The 16,429-nt window shown below is 29.6% G+C and overlaps 5 protein-coding genes across 8 annotated transcripts; 3 read left to right on the plus strand and 2 right to left on the minus strand.

Moving 5' to 3' along the window:
* Nucleotide 1: 1 nt before the first annotated feature.
* LOC132904674 (uncharacterized) lies at nucleotides 2–2,934 on the minus strand. Its single transcript, XM_060955364.1, has 3 exons — nucleotides 2,790–2,934; nucleotides 853–2,513; nucleotides 2–775 (listed from the first exon to the last, which is right to left on the minus strand). The coding sequence occupies exons 1-3, from the start codon at nucleotides 2,932–2,934 to the stop codon at nucleotides 242–244; spliced, it is 2,340 nt and encodes a 779-aa protein (XP_060811347.1). The 3' UTR covers nucleotides 2–241.
* A 174-nt stretch (nucleotides 2,935–3,108) lies between these two features.
* LOC132916555 (selenoprotein F) lies at nucleotides 3,109–4,283 on the plus strand. The gene is made up of 4 exons (XM_060976660.1): nucleotides 3,109–3,344; nucleotides 3,492–3,610; nucleotides 3,687–3,808; nucleotides 3,881–4,283. Exons 1-4 carry the CDS (start codon nucleotides 3,300–3,302, stop codon nucleotides 4,060–4,062), a joined length of 468 nt encoding a protein of 155 aa, XP_060832643.1. The 5' UTR covers nucleotides 3,109–3,299; the 3' UTR covers nucleotides 4,063–4,283.
* A 75-nt stretch (nucleotides 4,284–4,358) lies between these two features.
* On the minus strand, nucleotides 4,359–10,859 carry LOC132916542 (zinc finger protein on ecdysone puffs). Of its 3 annotated transcripts, XM_060976639.1 has the most exons (11): nucleotides 10,310–10,404; nucleotides 9,353–9,711; nucleotides 9,123–9,269; nucleotides 7,983–8,212; nucleotides 7,082–7,385; nucleotides 6,842–7,000; nucleotides 6,531–6,771; nucleotides 6,260–6,457; nucleotides 5,962–6,146; nucleotides 5,399–5,891; nucleotides 4,359–5,089 (listed from the first exon to the last, which is right to left on the minus strand). In XM_060976639.1, exons 2-10 carry the CDS (start codon nucleotides 9,704–9,706, stop codon nucleotides 5,409–5,411), a joined length of 2,301 nt encoding a protein of 766 aa, XP_060832622.1. In that variant the 5' UTR covers nucleotides 9,707–9,711; nucleotides 10,310–10,404; the 3' UTR covers nucleotides 4,359–5,089; nucleotides 5,399–5,408. The 3 variants fall into 3 exon arrangements, with proteins under 3 accessions (XP_060832622.1, XP_060832623.1, XP_060832621.1); XM_060976640.1 differs by lacking the exons at nucleotides 4,359–5,089; nucleotides 9,353–9,711 and adding an exon at nucleotides 10,838–10,859 and having other exon boundaries at nucleotides 5,285–5,891; nucleotides 10,310–10,398; XM_060976638.1 differs by lacking the exon at nucleotides 4,359–5,089 and having other exon boundaries at nucleotides 5,285–5,891.
* On the plus strand, nucleotides 10,832–13,918 carry LOC132916543 (protein arginine N-methyltransferase 5). Its single transcript, XM_060976641.1, has 12 exons — nucleotides 10,832–10,952; nucleotides 11,098–11,220; nucleotides 11,291–11,409; nucleotides 11,502–11,725; nucleotides 11,793–11,975; nucleotides 12,057–12,266; nucleotides 12,355–12,563; nucleotides 12,708–12,830; nucleotides 12,904–13,079; nucleotides 13,173–13,376; nucleotides 13,451–13,632; nucleotides 13,698–13,918. The coding sequence occupies exons 2-12, from the start codon at nucleotides 11,132–11,134 to the stop codon at nucleotides 13,848–13,850; spliced, it is 1,872 nt and encodes a 623-aa protein (XP_060832624.1). The 5' UTR covers nucleotides 10,832–10,952; nucleotides 11,098–11,131; the 3' UTR covers nucleotides 13,851–13,918.
* A 351-nt stretch (nucleotides 13,919–14,269) lies between these two features.
* LOC132916553 (glycine cleavage system H protein, mitochondrial) lies at nucleotides 14,270–16,383 on the plus strand. Of its 2 annotated transcripts, XM_060976659.1 has the most exons (4): nucleotides 14,270–14,391; nucleotides 15,071–15,236; nucleotides 15,616–15,759; nucleotides 15,850–16,383. In XM_060976659.1, exons 2-4 carry the CDS (start codon nucleotides 15,092–15,094, stop codon nucleotides 16,077–16,079), a joined length of 519 nt encoding a protein of 172 aa, XP_060832642.1. In that variant the 5' UTR covers nucleotides 14,270–14,391; nucleotides 15,071–15,091; the 3' UTR covers nucleotides 16,080–16,383. The 2 variants fall into 2 exon arrangements, with proteins under 2 accessions (XP_060832642.1, XP_060832641.1); XM_060976658.1 differs by lacking the exon at nucleotides 14,270–14,391 and having other exon boundaries at nucleotides 14,813–15,236.
* Nucleotides 16,384–16,429: the final 46 nt, after the last annotated feature.

Here is a 16,429-nt window from a genome sequence, read left to right on the forward strand (position 1 = left end):
GTTGATGTCATTTGTTTAAATAACTTCTTAACTAATCGCGTGACTAACGATTAAAGTTAATTAATTCAGTTCTTTATTTGACAAAAATCTTTCCCTTTATCCTTTTACATAAAACATGCTATATAAATTATATGTATTCGATATACAAAAATAACAAAGTAGTCGTACATTAATATAGACGAAGTAATTCTTGAATTATTGTGCTTCGATTCGTAATGAAGTCGCTAAATATTAACAGTTATTAAAATATACCAAGGAATTTTCCTGGTGGACAAGCTGGCAATTGGCAAGCTTTCTCTTCCATCTCGGTTTCTGCAGTACTACAATCGCGTAAACAATATCGCCATCTTATTTGACGACCTTTACCACAAGTAACACTACAGCTACTCCAGTCTGTCCATTTCCCCCACTTACGACCCGATTTTGTTTCTTCTTCATTACGAATTGCCCTTGAAGTACTCGACGATGTTTTAACAACGTGTCTAGCCACTGATCTTCTTTTCTCTACCGAGTGTTTTTTTGGGATCTTAACTTCTAATTTATGTTTGTTTGTCATTTCAACTGGATTCGCTTTTCTTTCAACGATTTTGGTCGCAGATCTGTCATGCTTTGTCGGTACACATTTCTGGACGATTTCAGGTGTTTCTTTAAAAGCGCCACAACCACTGCTAACGTTTGCACATAAATCATCGATCGCACGTGTTTTTAATTTTGTCTCTTGTTTTTCGTTTTCTGCTGTTTCCTCAATGTTTAAGTAATTTTGTAACTCATTTACCTGAGAGGACATTTGTTGTTAGTTTAAAGAAATATACATATTATGTTAAAATACTGCTTATTATAGATAATATATACCTTTGTTACTAATTTCTTTGCGAGTTCTTTAACTTCTTCGATCGATCTTACTGCTCGATTAGGACCCATTTCATCCATCATTGAAAGTTGATTTTCATCTTCGTCATCACAATGATCCACTACAGTTCCAGGCTCCTGTATATTCTTATAATACTTCAGTTCCTCTTCCTTATTTAAGAAACCGTGATTCGATTCAGTATGTTTATTTCTCTTTGCACGTAATTTCGAATCCTGTGGCGGCATTAATTTTTCAGTTTCTACGAATGGCCTTTGTTTCTCATTTTGTACGACGAATACGTTTGAACTTTTATCCGTTTCTGCCTTAGAATCACCAGCGCCACCCACAGCTTTCGAGTCTCTTCGCACTAATGAAAGTATGGAAATATCGTCGTCGATTTTATTCTTACTTTTTGTCTCCAGTTTTGCATGCAACGTTGATGGAACATTTTTTGAAAGATGATCGTTTTCAGAATCAGTACTATCGACGGATTTTTTCGACTTTACGGATCTACGGCGAAAATTGTTGTCATTATTTTTCTTAGCCACTACATTGACAATTCCTACTTTTAAATTACCCTCGCTTTTCGTTTCATCCATTTTTCTCTTGCGAGACACTCTCGATCGACCCATATTTTTCGAACGAACGTCTTTTATTGACCGCAGAGAATTTTTTGGAAAATCATGTTTTTTCCCTACGCGTTTCTTTTTCTGTTTTAATTTCTTTATTTTGTCTCCGTTATTGTTCCTCGTTTTTCTCCTGAACCGTAACAGATCTACTTTAAGATCAGCGATATTTGAACTGGGTGGATTCGAATGCTCTTTAAATGTTTCTAATTCGGGAATTAATTGTTCTTTTTCATTAGACGATCTTTCTTTTTTAGCTTGCAGATCAGATGAATTTTGCTTTTTTAAATTCTTTTTGTTATATATCTTTGAATAATCGTTTCGTTTTTTCCTAACAAGTTCTACCGCTAGTATAGGATCTGGTAAATTTTCATCTTCCGGATTTTCATATGATTTGCGATTTATAATAACATCATTCAATGGTTCTTGTAACGATACACTTTCCTTGCTTTTTGTTCGATCTATAAATTTTACATTGTTATTCCCTAATGCACTAGTTCCACTAGCGGTAAATTGCGAACTAATAAAATTATTAATGTCGGATTTATCTTCACCAAAGTATGAAGGAACCGTGATTGCAGCATTCTCATCTGGAATTGCATTGAACTGTTTGTCATTTACAAAGTATTGCTGTGATTTAATTTCTCGTTTCCTATCGAACGACGCATCGTCATCGTAAAAGTTTTCTCCTATTGACTCGTATGAATCTCGAGGAAAAGAGTTGGCCAAATCCTTTAAATAATCTTGTTGATATCTAAATGACGAAATGGAGTCTGATTCTGCTTTGCTTCTTTTTACTCGTACATGTGTTGTTAGAGAATCTGGATCATCGACATCATTCAGGGGAACTGGTTCACCGTAATCTAATAATGTCTTCCTTTTACCTGTTCCTTTGTTATTTTCAAGTAAACTTCCCGTAGAATATTTGTCATTATCAGAAATTGCACATAACTTTCTCCGTCTCCATTTATAATCGACTTGGTAGTTTTGACACTTGTTATTCCTTTTTATAGATTTGGACAGTATGTTGTTGGACACTAAAGAAAAAATTATGTAATGATTAATTGTATCTGTCAAAAAAATTGTAACAAATAACCCTTCGGAATAAATTGCAATATTTTTCAATTTATTTTTCAATAATTTTGGCAATTTCTTTACATTGCTAATTGCATCTTTTGTATTACTATTTTCAAATCAATTTGTAAGAGATAATGAGTCGTATATACGCGTGGCATTTAATAAAACGCTGATGAAGTCATGCAGAACATGCGTGAAATTTAAAAAGAAATAATTCAAATTATTTAATGACTCACAATTTTGGGAATAATTGTAATTATGATAGTGACGCGTGGATAAGTGGGTATTAACAGTATTATATCTCTCGGTTTTAATGACAGGAGCAATTAACAGAAGGATCGTAAGAATCCAAACCACTGTGTAAGTTGCAAATTTCAGCATTACATACACTATCTCAGACTTTTTATGTTATGTTGCTCATTAAAAAAAAAGCATTCAGTTGTTGTTGTTAAAGATTTGTTAAAATAGTTTTTACTCCAGGTTTTTGGTTACTTCAAATTTCATTACTTTTGCGATTTTGCTAACATCAATTGAATTTCGATGGATCGAAAAATCATAATAAAATATCGATTTTTATTTCAACACTGAGAACAGAGCTTTAAGTATTTAACAGTTAGTATTATGGTATCAGTATCGGTTCATAAGATACGTGTGGTGTAAGTGTGTTGATATTAACTATTATTTCTCTAAAATAACATATGATTAATTCTGTATATATGTATTTTATGTATATATAAAATAATATAATGAAGTCATCAAGATTAGCATATATATTTTCATGTATCTTAATGGTAAGAAATGAAAGTATTGTTACTTAACCTATTAAATTTAAATTGGCATACACATACGTATTACATTTATGATATAAATTAAAAATGTTTTTGTATTGAATAGAGATATAACATGCATCGTATTTTCATTATAAATATATTTTTTAGGTGAACATTGTGTCATCGGAATTTTCAGCTGATGATTGTAAAAGTTTAGGTTTCAATAAAGCTAATTTACTTTGTTCTACCTGTGAGGAATTTAATAAACATGGTTTAACAGAAATATTGTAAGTAAAAATAAATCTTTTTTGTTGTAATTCAATATCTTATATTAATAATTAAATTAATGTTTGATAATCATAGGAGTAATTGCAAAGAATGTTGTTTGAAAGACAATGATTATGATGCATCTGGATTAAAAAAATACCCACGTGCTGTTCTTGAAGTATGCACATGCAAGTTTGGTACATATCCACAAATAGAAGGTAAATAGAAATTTATATTTAGAAATAAAAGTGTAACTCTTTACAACACACATTTATTCTGGTTTTTTATAGCTTTCATAAAAAGTGACCGACCTAGCAAATACAAAAATTTACAAATAAAATATGTTAGAGGCTTAGATCCAATAATTAAATTATTAGATGCGGATAATAAAGTTGAAGATATTTTGGACATACACAAATGGGATACTGATTCTGTCGATGAGTTTTTAGCAACTCACCTTTCGATGGATTAATATTATTATTGATAATGGTATATATTTAAGTTTTGTTATTAAATGTAAATAATCATGTTTGCTATGTAATTTACGTTCAAAAAGTATTTTTAATTAGATCACTGCTCCTTCCTATCTTAAGAATTCTTTAATTCTATGATATTAAAAAAATACTTTGTGACAACACTACATAAATGGTATTCATATTAAGAAGGTGCAAAATAAAACTTATTGTTTTTTAGGTCATTTATTGTTTTATATTTTCTACACACTAATACAAAAGAATCCAATGTTGGAATGAAAAGTTATTTAGATGATTTAAGAATAATGTTAAGTTTTTATTATGTTCTAGTATAGATAAAGGTTTTGCATGATACTTACATAAATAAACATGATTACTATAAAGAAATTATGAAAGTTATATATAACTTGTTATTAAAGTATTATATGGCTATTAAAGCCATCCCTTTCATGGACGCAAATTTTATTACAAATTAAATTACTTTATAGGGACTACAAAGATAAGGTATGTGTATTATGTGGGAATTAGAAATTTCGGTATTCTATAGGACAATTGTCGAACAGTATGCATCTTTTATATTAATTCTTTTTTACAACGCCTTATATGTCACAAAAGATACAATCCTATAATAAAACTCCTACTATATTATGATAAAGCAAATAAAAGTATGATTATTTCTCTTATTTATCAATTTAAACTTTGATTTACTACAGTTAGACATAAACCGGATAAAATTTTCATCAACATCTTAAATTTATTGCAAGGTATTTTTGGATTTTTTATTAGCATATACCCATGAATGAATTTTTTATAATAGAGTTTTATATTATGATTGTTACTTACGTTAAAAATCATAAACATGTATTAATTAATTAGTTGAATATTGATAATATTTCTTAAGTAGAGTAGTTACAAGATAATCAATATCATTACGCAAAAGCCTATCTGTTTATTTCTCCTTTTTACTTTGAAAATGCATTATTTTCTTTAACAATCGTACATAGTACAGTTCTCTGTAAGTAATGCGTAATTAGAAAGCTTTAAATAAGCTTGGGCAAACCGATATTTATATTGATATATTATGAATATATATGATATATAACATATATATATATTCATCATATAAAAAGATACATACTATTTATACATATAAAACGATAATCATATACATTTGATTATAATAATTTCTTTCGTTCTGTCAAAAGATATAATAAACCAAACTATTTAAACATTGACGTTTTGAATATATCGAGTAAATAAATGAAACCTAACAGTAGATATATTAAGAGACGTAATTATGAAATATACTCAAGCTTACTCTAATTTAAAATAGAGATCGATCACTTTATCGTCGAGCCCTTCGTGCTCGAGGAGCACCGCGTCCACGAGGGAAACCTCGACCGCGTGTTAGCTTCACTTGCGGATTTAGATCTCTATCTAACTTCTGAATGGATTTTTCATGATCAACCTGTTCTTTTTCATCTTCATTGTCAATTAAATTACCTATTTCCGCCTCATTATCATTATCGATATCGGCCCATATTTTATCAACTGGTGTCTTCTTTTCTAGAGTATTAACAGTATTTTGCGAAGGCTGTTTTCCGCTCTTTTCCGCTTCACGAGTTTCTTCTTCCTCAGATTCTGCATCAGCTTCAAGCGGATCATACTTTTCATCTCCGTCAGTTTTCTTTTGGGCATTTGCATTTTCAACATTGTTTTCTTGCACTTCTTTCACTTCAACATTATTCTCGTCTTCAGAGTGAACTGTTTTACGACGTTTCCAGCTCCCGTCATATTCCTTGTCATTTTCTTGAGCGTCTTCGTTAGTCTACACAGAAAAATTACTTATTATATTTTTTGATATATTACATTAAACCTTTTTAAGTATTAAAATATACCTCAAGTTTTTCTGTTGATCTTTGTTCTGTAGTTTCTGTATTCGAAGTTAAAGCCTTTACTTCTTGTACGAAATTTCGATAATGAGTAATACTACGTAAATGAGCATTCATATCTTCAGCTAACAGCATGAATCTTCTACATTTTTCACAATAAAATCCTTGAACTTCTTTCACCATAGATTTTCCTGAAACAATATGTATATATAGATAAGTTTTAAATATTAAGTAGATAAGTAAGTAGATAAGTGAGTGGATTAAAATATAATGGGAAATAAAATGTATAAATAGTGCAATTTACCAATGGAAACTTGATTTTGTCGACAATATTTATAAGATGGAATTTTGAATTTCTTTTCACTCAAATTCTCAACAATATCCGTAATATATTCCTGTTCTTCTATAGAATCTTCCTCCTTTTCATTTTTATTGTCAGAACCAACGTCTTTTTCTTCATCTTCTGCAGTACGCACTTCAGATTCTCCTTTTGCAAGTTTTTCTATAAAAATGGAAAACAACATTACATAATCTTTATTATGACAATAGTTTGTTTTAAATATCTTTTCATGTACCTTTCTTTTTATTTTTTCGTTGTTCTTCACACTGCACAGCTTTCTTCATGTGTCCAGGAGTTAAACAATGTTCATCATATTCTATACGCGATGGGAATTCTTTCAAACATGGGAAACATCTTGGATGCAAAAATGTTTTTAGCTGTTGATGTTTCTCACTCTTTCTGTGCGTGGATAATGTTCCATAGAAATTCAAGTCACACATTGTGCAATATTCACGTACATTCAAATCTACAGACACCTAAATAAAAAATAAAATAAATATAAAACTTTATAAATTATTAAACTTTTATATTTGTATATATACTTACTTTCTTACCACGACGTTTTGAATTAGTCAGACTAAGTTCGCGTTGTTCTTCTGCTACTCTTAATTCGTGCCGCATGAGATCAACCTTTAATTTATATGATTCATCTAACTTTTCCATCATCAATTGATGTGCTCGCCCGCGTAAGTGATTTTCGAAAGACTATAAAAAAAATAAAAAGATGATAATACCAAAGTTGACCTCGATTAAATGTACAATATATAGTGAGTATTAAGTATATACATATCCATCCCACATATGTTTGTTACAAATGTGACAGAACATATGACTCATTGGAACCTCTGCATAACGACTTTCAGCGTGTCTTGCTTCTGATTTTTTGCCTGTCAATTTTGAATCCTTCTCCGTCGTAGATGTATTTGCTTCCTTCGGTGGTGTTTCTTCTGTTGCAGATTTGTCTGGCTTTTGTTCTTCATCATCCTGAGGCTTTTCTTCTGTTTCCTCAGTCTCTAACATTTGAACATCTTCGGATTCCTTTTTATCCTTCCGATCAGCTTTCTTGTCATCAGATTCTTCATTCACTCCACTAGTATACAAACAAACAAAATTCTTATTATAATTACAAATGTTAATCATATCTATATATTGTGCTTTTTTGTTTTGATATAAATATTATAATTTTTTAATATGTGTTTTAGTAAAAACACATATACACGAATTTCTCAATATCGATAGCCAGAAAGTAATTGGGCATAATATTAAGTTAAAAGAAGATAACTCACACTTCTAACAACTGTATACAAATTTAATCAACCTATTATTATGAACAAATATTTGGATAATGTGTATTGAAAGAAGAACGCATGGGGAGCATTTTATATGATTATGAAATACTAACGTTATGAGATTATAGGTAATCTAATTTAAATTTGAAATGTGAGTTGAGTTTAATCAACAATGACGAGTGAACATATAACATGATATGTAGACATATGTATATATAAATGCATATATACGTATGTATGTAATACTTTTTTAAAAATCAGACAAGAGAAAGGACACAATGCTAATTCTTTAGCAATCATACCATATGTACGTAACAAACACCGTACATACAGAGATAGGTGACAGAATGAGACTTACTGAAGTTTGAAGAAACTATTCACAATCACCAGGAGCTTACCTTGTTACAGCAGGTGCTTCTGTTTTTTCATTATCAGAGGTCTTAACGTCCTGCTGTTCCTTTTTGGCAGTCTGATTTTGTTTAGAGGCAGGAATTGGTTTAGAAGATTTATCGTTGTGATGTTGAGTTTGGTTTCCATTCATACGCTGATTGCCAGACTGGGGTGCACGAGATTGTTGTGCAGATGGACCACGTCGCCCAGCAGGGCCATCACGGGCGCGATTGCCCATCTAGTCATGTAGGTCAAATGACCAAACCGTCATGAGAAGTATCTGATATATTTGCGATTCTTCTCGAATCGAATTTGATTTTAGCAACCACTGGGATATTTGAGGGAGAAAAATATTCTACTCGATTCGGAAGCAGGACGTATTCAGTGTTTCAATGAACACCAAAGGTCAGTATTTCCACAGTTTAGTGGAAGGGAAAAGGAAAGTAGTAGCAAATCGTTGAAGATGCATACAATCGTCGCATCATCTAACTTTACAGGCAATGATCTTATTGATCATAAGATATGATATTTATAAAACACATACTTTTATCCTTTGAACATAGCTCAATAAAGCTCAATGAAACATAATCAACAAGAAGAAGAAGTTAAATCAGTGAACAATGCAGCTTGTAATCAATACTTTTGAATACTGTTCTTCAGCTACTGTTCTTTAACTACAATGACGAATAGAAGACTTGGGCGGATTATAAATGAACCAAGTTAGAGGAGAAATATATCTGCATGTCTATACTGAAATTTGTTACACAAAATCACAGTTAACTTCCACTACTAAAAATGAGAATACACATATTTTGAAATCAATACACGTCTCGTTATCGTGTTTCTTAACGAAATAACATTGCGATGGTAATTTTCTCCTATGAAAATCATGTTTGGCACAACTAGTCCAGCAGTAAGAATTGCTTATACTTAGTAACTGCACAGGGTAGCCACGTAGCATGTCATCCACTAACTGAAAGCCTCATTAATGAATCGATCAATGAACATAAAAAGGAGAATTTCAAACTTTCAAACTAAGGATTGATGTTGTTGATGTATAAAAAAAAAAAGAAGTGTAGACTAGAAATTGCCCTTACAATTTTCATTCAAAACAATCTGCATATTAAATAGAAGATATGTATTCATACCTTGTTATATGGTTGTGGTCGTTGATTCTTCATAGGATGCCTAACAGGACGATCATTAAAACGCCCAGAAGAAAAGTTCTGCTGATTTGGAAAGTTAGGTCCTGGTCCGCTAAAGTTATTTCCAAGGCTGAGAAGTGATGGTACCTGCTGCAAATACAAAATGTCATATGTAATATATGATAGTATAACAAAAATGACAGATAATATACATAAAAATGAAGTCTCCTGACCTGTGGTTGTACTTCTTGCTGACTGCGAAGTAAGTTTGAAAGCAGATTGCTAGCTATTGCTAGTTGTGCTTGCGGTGATGCTAAAGATAAATTATTATTAGGTGTTGGTAAAATTCCTCTGCCAGGCATCATTCCTCCTTCCCAAGGATTCATTCCACCACTGCCACCGCCACCTCCGCCTCCACCACCTCCTCCACCACCTCCCATTCCGCCACTCATGTTGCCACCCATACCTCCACCACTTCCTCCCATACTTCCAACCCTTCCTCCACCACCTCCGCCACCACCACCTCCTCGATTGTTGAAGTTACGATTCCCAAAGGAATCACGTTTTATTCCTCGATTGAAAGACATTGTACCTAAAAACAAATGCATAATAAATACCTTATAATAACAGAAAATATTACTTTATTATTACAATATATGCATTATATATATATTCTTTAAATGTAATTTATTTATTTATGATAAGAATTATAGTAGTTCTATTTCTCAAACATGACAACATAAATATTTAATAATAATTGTATTATCATACTGCATAATCCCTAGTTTCTATAGAAAGAGACAGAGAGAGACTACCCATTTTAATTTATAAATGGAGTCTGTAAGGACGTCTATTTCCGATATGAGAAGTTATATCGTTTGCAATAATTTATCTACCTACGGTTTTACATAAACAGTAAGAATTCGTAATCATACATACGTGTATTATATTTTAGGTAAACGCAAAAATAAACACTAAGTATATAATAGAAAAGTTAATTATTTAAAATTTTTTCAATTGATGTTTTACACATCAAACGACGCCGTACAATGTGACTGCTAAATTTCGAAAACTTTTATTATCGTATCAAACTTCTGTTCATTTCGAGCATAAATAATCTAAATTGTACTCAACATTTTTAATAAACAATTTTTGTTGGAATTTGATTAGAAAAATAAGCAACTACTCACCACAAAAGTAACAACTTCGACTACAGCACAAGAAAAGGAGGCAAAATGGAAAGCTCGAGGAAATGGAGTCATCAAGCGTCTACCATGAACTAGAACAATAAAAGCGGCATTCAAAATGGTCGATGTCAAAAGCTACTGCTTGTTTCTGATTGGTTGACACTGTAATCTAATAAATGCACACAAAAAATTAAAAGTTTTATTTCCTTTCATTTATGTAATATGTGATATAAAGAAGAAAGAAATTTTTAAATACTAAGATTTGAAAAATGTATCCCATTTCATATTTGATATTATGAAAATGAACTATAATAGTTAATTTCTATGTAACAACTGATTTTATCAGGTATAAATATTTTCCCTTTTTGTAAATTCAAATGTAATTAAAGCAAATTAACTAATTTTTATGCATTTTAGTCGTGGAATTATATATATTTTACTTTTTCTTATTAACTATTTTTATTCAAAACCAATATATGTTTATATTTATGTCTTCAATGAAAATATATGTTTTTGATATTTTTTACTAACAGCACATATAGGCAACAGTGTTACACGTGCAATTGGCGTGTATGTAATACTGTAATTTTCTTATTGTTTGTAACATTTATACATTATTGACAAGTTACTGATCGATATTATTAAGGTATTTGTGCTTTAGTACAGTTATATAAAAAATTATATATATCACATAGTAAACTTTTTGTTAAATAATACCGATAATAGCCGGTGTTTTTAAAGTAAAATTATGATGTACCTTAAATCTTTCTTTATATTTATAATACTTTTAGGAATCAACTTTAACGTTTAATGGTTTAAAACATAATGTCAAATCAAAGACCAATTTCTTGTGGTCTTGACTTTTGTACAGCACCAGATTTGAGTAATTGTCTTTTTACAGCAAATGCATCAAAGTAAGTAACAAGTTATAATATATTTTATCGTTCACCTCTATATCGTTATTGTTATTGACTTTACTTACAGATATGAGTTTATATGCGTTCCACTTGTCCACCCATTATTTAAAAGAGAATTTATTTCTGGAAATGCAAAAAATCGTGCTGGACCATTTACCAGGCCAGACATAGTTTTATGCAGTTCTGGTAAGGGTAATCAGTATTAGGGTATAGGGTATAGGGTAATTGAAGAACTCAAGCAACAAAATATTATTAAAATATTATTACTCATTTTATAGATTGGAATACTTTAATTATTGGAAAATTATCATCACATATTAAAGTTGATTCAAAAAGTCCTAACTTAAGGAAAAACAGCGAAGAAGCTTTAAAGCAAGAATTAGCTTTAGCAAGTCATTTAGGTCTTGTAGGAGTTACTTTTAAATTGACAAAAGGAATAAAAGAAAATGCAAATCTTAGCCGCATTATTTGTGATAAAGTTTCAAGCATGTGCAATTTACAGGTACACTGATTAACAAAATAAATTTATCATATGCTTGTAAACTAAAGTTGTCTTAATATCATTACAGGTTTGGGTTCAAGTTCCGATGGAAAATCCAATCAAACAAGCTTCTTCTTACAGAGAAGAAGATTGGGGGGGTTTAATAGAAAGTCCGTGGGAATGGTGGAATGCCTTCAGAATAGTTTGTGATTATAATAGAAAAGTAGGTGTTGCATTAATTGTCAGCCATGATCTTCCTGATCAAGAAGAGGTATCTCAAAAATTGTTATTTTCTATGTATTTCATTAGTAACATGAAAATTCAAATGTAATAAAGTTGATTTAATCATAAGATTGATAGATGGCTAGGAGAACCAGTTAAGTGTTTGATCTTTCCAACAACATTATTTATCACAAACAAAAAAGGATATCCCGTACTCAGTAAAGCACATCAGACATTAGTGAAAAAGTTTGCCATGCTAGAAGTACAATTTATACTTACAGGACAAAGTCGATATCAAAGTATTACTTATTATCATAACTATTTGGAGTACTTATGGAAGGTAAAATTTTATATATATTTATTTTCAATTTTTTAATAAGAATAATTTGGTTCAAATATTTCTATTTAATTATAACAATTTCATACAGGATTGTGCATCAGATGGACCAGTTGAAAGATATGCTCGTGGTTATGAAGATTATCTGCAATGTCCTTTACAACCACTTATGGATAATCTTGAATCTCAAACATATGAAGTGTTTGAGAAGGATCCTGTTAAATATACACAATATCAAACTGCTATTTATCAAGCAATTAATATGATTGTGGCTAAAGCAGAAGACAAAAATAAGAAAATGTACTAAAATACAAAAATAATTATAAGTATTGAAAAAACAATACCACCTATTGACAAAATCCGCAATCACTTAGTTGCCAATTCAATAATTATAAAAATGTAGTATTATTGCTTAAAAATGTAAAATCCTATTTTAATTTTTAGAGTAATAATGGTAGTTGGAGCTGGAAGAGGACCACTTGTTCGTGCATCTTTAAATGCAGCAGAAAAAGCAAATCATCCAGTTAAAGTATATGCTGTGGAAAAAAATCCTAATGCAGTATTGACGTAAGATTTAATAATTGTAAACTTTTCTGTGCATTATGTGGAGATATATCTTTTTAATTTATTATGCATACAGTTTACAAGCACTAGAAAAAGATTTGTGGGAGAACAAAGTAACAGTAGTATCTTGTGATATGAGAGAGTGGAACTCTCCTGAAAATGCTGATATTATGGTGTCAGAGTTACTTGGTTCATTTGGTGATAATGAACTTTCTCCAGAGTGTTTGGATGGCATTCAGCGATTTTTAAAACGTACATCATTTTATTATATTACAAATATTATTAATGAAATATTTCAACTTTCGTACTTATTTTTATAAATTATTTAATACTGTTTATCATCAGCTAATGGTATATCTATACCATCTTCGTACACATCATATATTGCGCCCGTGCAGTCGTCTAAATTGTACAATGAAGTAAGACAATGCAGAGAAAAAGACAAACACTCTTTAGCGCACTTCGAGACTTCATATGTAGTTCATCTACAAAATAAATATGACATTGCAAAACCGCAACCATTATTTACTTTTAAACATCCAAATAATGGTTAGTAAATCAGCAATATTTATACACTGTGCTATTACATGATATATATCTTTCAAGTGTTATTATATTTTCAGCATCTGTTATTGATAATTCAAGATATGAAACAAGAGTATTTAAAGTACGTCAAAATTCTGTATTACATGGCTTCTCTGGATATTTTGATACTATTCTATTCAACAATACCACACTAAGCATAAAACCTAGTACACACAGTCCTGGAATGTTCAGTTGGTTTCCTATCTTTTTCCCAATTAGGGTAAGATAAATTTATATCATTGTATTTTAAAAGAACTTAACATAAAATACAATTTATTGTTATAGGAACCAGTACAATTAAAAGCTGGGGACGAAATAGTTGTTCATTTTTGGCGTCAGTGTAACTCTAAGAATGTGTGGTATGAATGGTGTATTAGCGAGCCTTTTCCAGGACCTATCCATAATCCTGGTGGTCGTTCTTATACTATAGGTTTATGATTTAATGTTTATTTTCACGACTCATTTATTTAAAAAGAAATCGAACATTATAAAATATCTTTCATCAATAGAGCTGTAACAAATATTCTATTACACGTTTTTTTTAAATAAAAGTGATTCATTATACAACAACCTCTTGAATAGGTTATTGGTTCTAATAAACAGAAAATATTCTTTTAATTTTGTAGAATAAGTTCCTGATATATATATAAAATATTTCGAAATTAATATAGATGTATCGAATGTTTATGCTTATTAAAGAATTGGATATATACATTTACATTTTAAAAGACATCTAACATCAAATTATATATTAATATAAGTTTGTCACAAAAGATACAAAATAGAGATAATTTAATCAACGTTTTAGATTAGTGTTCAACGTTTTTGTTTGTGGATTACTCATATCCAATACGAAGGTCACTGATATTGCACAAGTTTGATAACATAAATTACAAGTTATCTGCCGAGTGTCTCTAGTGGCCTTTTAACCTCGCGTGAGCACGCACAGAATTTCAATAATATTACGTTTTGTTTAAAGGTATGAAAAAATTTTTACTTTCAATTTAAAAGAGTTGACCTTGTTTTTGTTATTAAAATTAAGAAATCGGAACATTACTCTTTCAAGAAAATACATATTAATACTATATACTTACTTTCATATACTTTCTGTAAATTTTATTCCAATTTTTTACTGAATTCATATGATGCGATTAGAAATTAATTAAAAATATTTTTCAAATAATTTATAATAATTAAGCTTTTATTTATAACAATTAATTTATTAAGCCTTGGTTATACAAATCATAGTAACAACGAATATTTAGAATCATTATTTATTTTTATTTACATATATAATACATATATTACATATATATTATAATAATGTGATTATTTATTATAATTTAAAATATTTATATACATATTTATACGTATTTATTGAGTATATAGTATACACATGTAAGTGTACAGTATTTATATGTATATTTGATTGGCAATAGTTTGAATTATGATGATGAAATATATTATACACGATAAAAATCATCGATAATCTAAGAATACATGCTACATAGAAATATATTAATTCGTTCAAATCCCGCGTTTCGTTCATATTAAACTCTGCCAACATTGGGGAAACATTTCAAAATTAGTTGAGAACGTAACGGACTATACACTGCACGATACGTGTTTAATAGGTTAAAAACATCTGATTGTTTTAGAACTGAAAAATATAACTCAAAATGGCAAAAGTAGTTACACAAATGACAAAATATACTGCGAGAACATTTTTACGTACTTCGAGAGAAAATTTATTTAACTTTTCTGCTCCGAACGTGTCATTATATGTTTCACGTCCCATCGTTACTACTCGTCGCTTAAATGCCGGTAAGTTTAAAACGTATATTAAAAACATATAATAAAAAAAATTATATATTTATATTAATATTCTTAGAAACAAGATCTTAATGGTAACAGTATATTTATTGGTTATTAATTATTAATAATCTAAAGAAGAATATTGCATCACGCAGACATATCTTAATGCATTTAAAAAAAAATTGCTATTCATGTATATATTTTTGCTGTTTATAATATTTAAAAGCTTAATTGTTTAAGAAAATTGGTTTATGAAATGTAGTTGATTAAAATAAAATAAATATTTTTTTAGTTTATAGTAAATATGATGTATTTAATATACTGTCTTCTTATTAAACAAGATTAATGGATATTTTTTATATTTAAAAGTTATAAATCAAATTTTTAGAAAGATTTTATACGGAAAAACATGAGTGGATAACAATTGATAGTAACATAGGCATAGTTGGAATATCCAATTATGCACAAGAAGCATTGGGTGATGTTGTTTATGCTCAGCTTCCAGATGTTGGTGCGGAAATAGAGAAAGAAGGTTAGAACGTTTGTATTTTAGATGTCTCTCCTAAATTAAAAATTGAACTCTATTATGTTTTCTACTTGATAAAAATGAATTTCTTTACAGTTGAATGCGGAGCTTTAGAATCAGTGAAAGCTGCTTCTGATTTATATAGTCCTGTCAGTGGGAAAGTAATAGCAAAAAACGAAGAAGTTGAAAAAACACCCAGTTTAATAAATACCTCTTGTTACGAAAAAGGATGGTTATTCAAAATAGAATTAAGTAAATCTGATGATCTAAAAAGTCTAATGAATGAGGACGCGTACAATGAATATTTAAAGTCTGATCCATCATAAACATATTATGATTCTAACATGTATAAAATTAGTTAGTAATTTTTATTTATTTTAAACCTTGTAATAATCATGCATGAACAAATATACGTATGAATATTATATTATCAGCAAAATAAGTATAGTTTATAATTGATTGTTTAATCAAATAGGAAAGCATTGCATCCAAGAAAAGAAATTTATAAATTATGCAATTGTAATAAAGTGTTATAAACTAATATATTGTATCTTTGCAAATGTAAAAAAATAAATTGTAAACATTATTTTGCATATAATAAAGATTAGGCAGTATTTTTAATGAAATAAATGTGGTGTATTATGTAAACATTGCAAATTAAGAATATGAAGCTATG

Source organism: Bombus pascuorum, chromosome 2 (genome assembly GCF_905332965.1).
Source record: "Bombus pascuorum chromosome 2, iyBomPasc1.1, whole genome shotgun sequence".
Classification (NCBI taxonomy): Eukaryota; Metazoa; Arthropoda; class Insecta; order Hymenoptera; family Apidae; genus Bombus; species Bombus pascuorum.

Bases quoted from the DNA above. Each gene is read 5' to 3' on its own strand.
- LOC132916555 (XM_060976660.1), top strand. From the start codon at position 3,300: ATGAAGTCATCAAGATTAGCATATATATTTTCATGTATCTTAATG. The intron at 3,611-3,686 runs GTAAGTAAAAAT...TGATAATCATAG, and splicing joins CATGGTTTAACAGAAATATT to GAGTAATTGCAAAGAATGTT. The intron at 3,809-3,880 runs GTAAATAGAAAT...GGTTTTTTATAG, and splicing joins TACATATCCACAAATAGAAG to CTTTCATAAAAAGTGACCGA.
- LOC132916553 (XM_060976659.1), top strand. From the start codon at position 15,092: ATGGCAAAAGTAGTTACACAAATGACAAAATATACTGCGAGAACATTT. The intron at 15,237-15,615 runs GTAAGTTTAAAA...TCAAATTTTTAG, and splicing joins TACTCGTCGCTTAAATGCCG to AAAGATTTTATACGGAAAAA. The intron at 15,760-15,849 runs GTTAGAACGTTT...ATTTCTTTACAG, and splicing joins TGCGGAAATAGAGAAAGAAG to TTGAATGCGGAGCTTTAGAA.
- LOC132916543 (XM_060976641.1), top strand. From the start codon at position 11,132: ATGTCAAATCAAAGACCAATTTCTTGTGGTCTTGACTTTTGTACAGCA. The intron at 11,410-11,501 runs GTAAGGGTAATC...CTCATTTTATAG, and splicing joins CATAGTTTTATGCAGTTCTG to ATTGGAATACTTTAATTATT. The intron at 13,377-13,450 runs GTTAGTAAATCA...TTATATTTTCAG, and splicing joins TTTTAAACATCCAAATAATG to CATCTGTTATTGATAATTCA.
- LOC132904674 (XM_060955364.1), bottom strand. From the start codon at position 2,934: ATGCTGAAATTTGCAACTTACACAGTGGTTTGGATTCTTACGATCCTT. The intron at 2,514-2,789 runs GTGAGTCATTAA...TTTTTTCTTTAG, and splicing joins TTACAATTATTCCCAAAATT to TGTCCAACAACATACTGTCC. The intron at 776-852 runs GTATATATTATC...ATGTCCTCTCAG, and splicing joins CAAAGAAATTAGTAACAAAG to GTAAATGAGTTACAAAATTA.
- LOC132916542 (XM_060976639.1), bottom strand. From the start codon at position 9,706: ATGTCTTTCAATCGAGGAATAAAACGTGATTCCTTTGGGAATCGTAAC. The intron at 8,213-9,122 runs GTATGAATACAT...CTACATGACTAG, and splicing joins GACCACAACCATATAACAAG to ATGGGCAATCGCGCCCGTGA. The intron at 6,147-6,259 runs GTAAATTGCACT...ATATTGTTTCAG, and splicing joins ACAAAATCAAGTTTCCATTG to GAAAATCTATGGTGAAAGAA.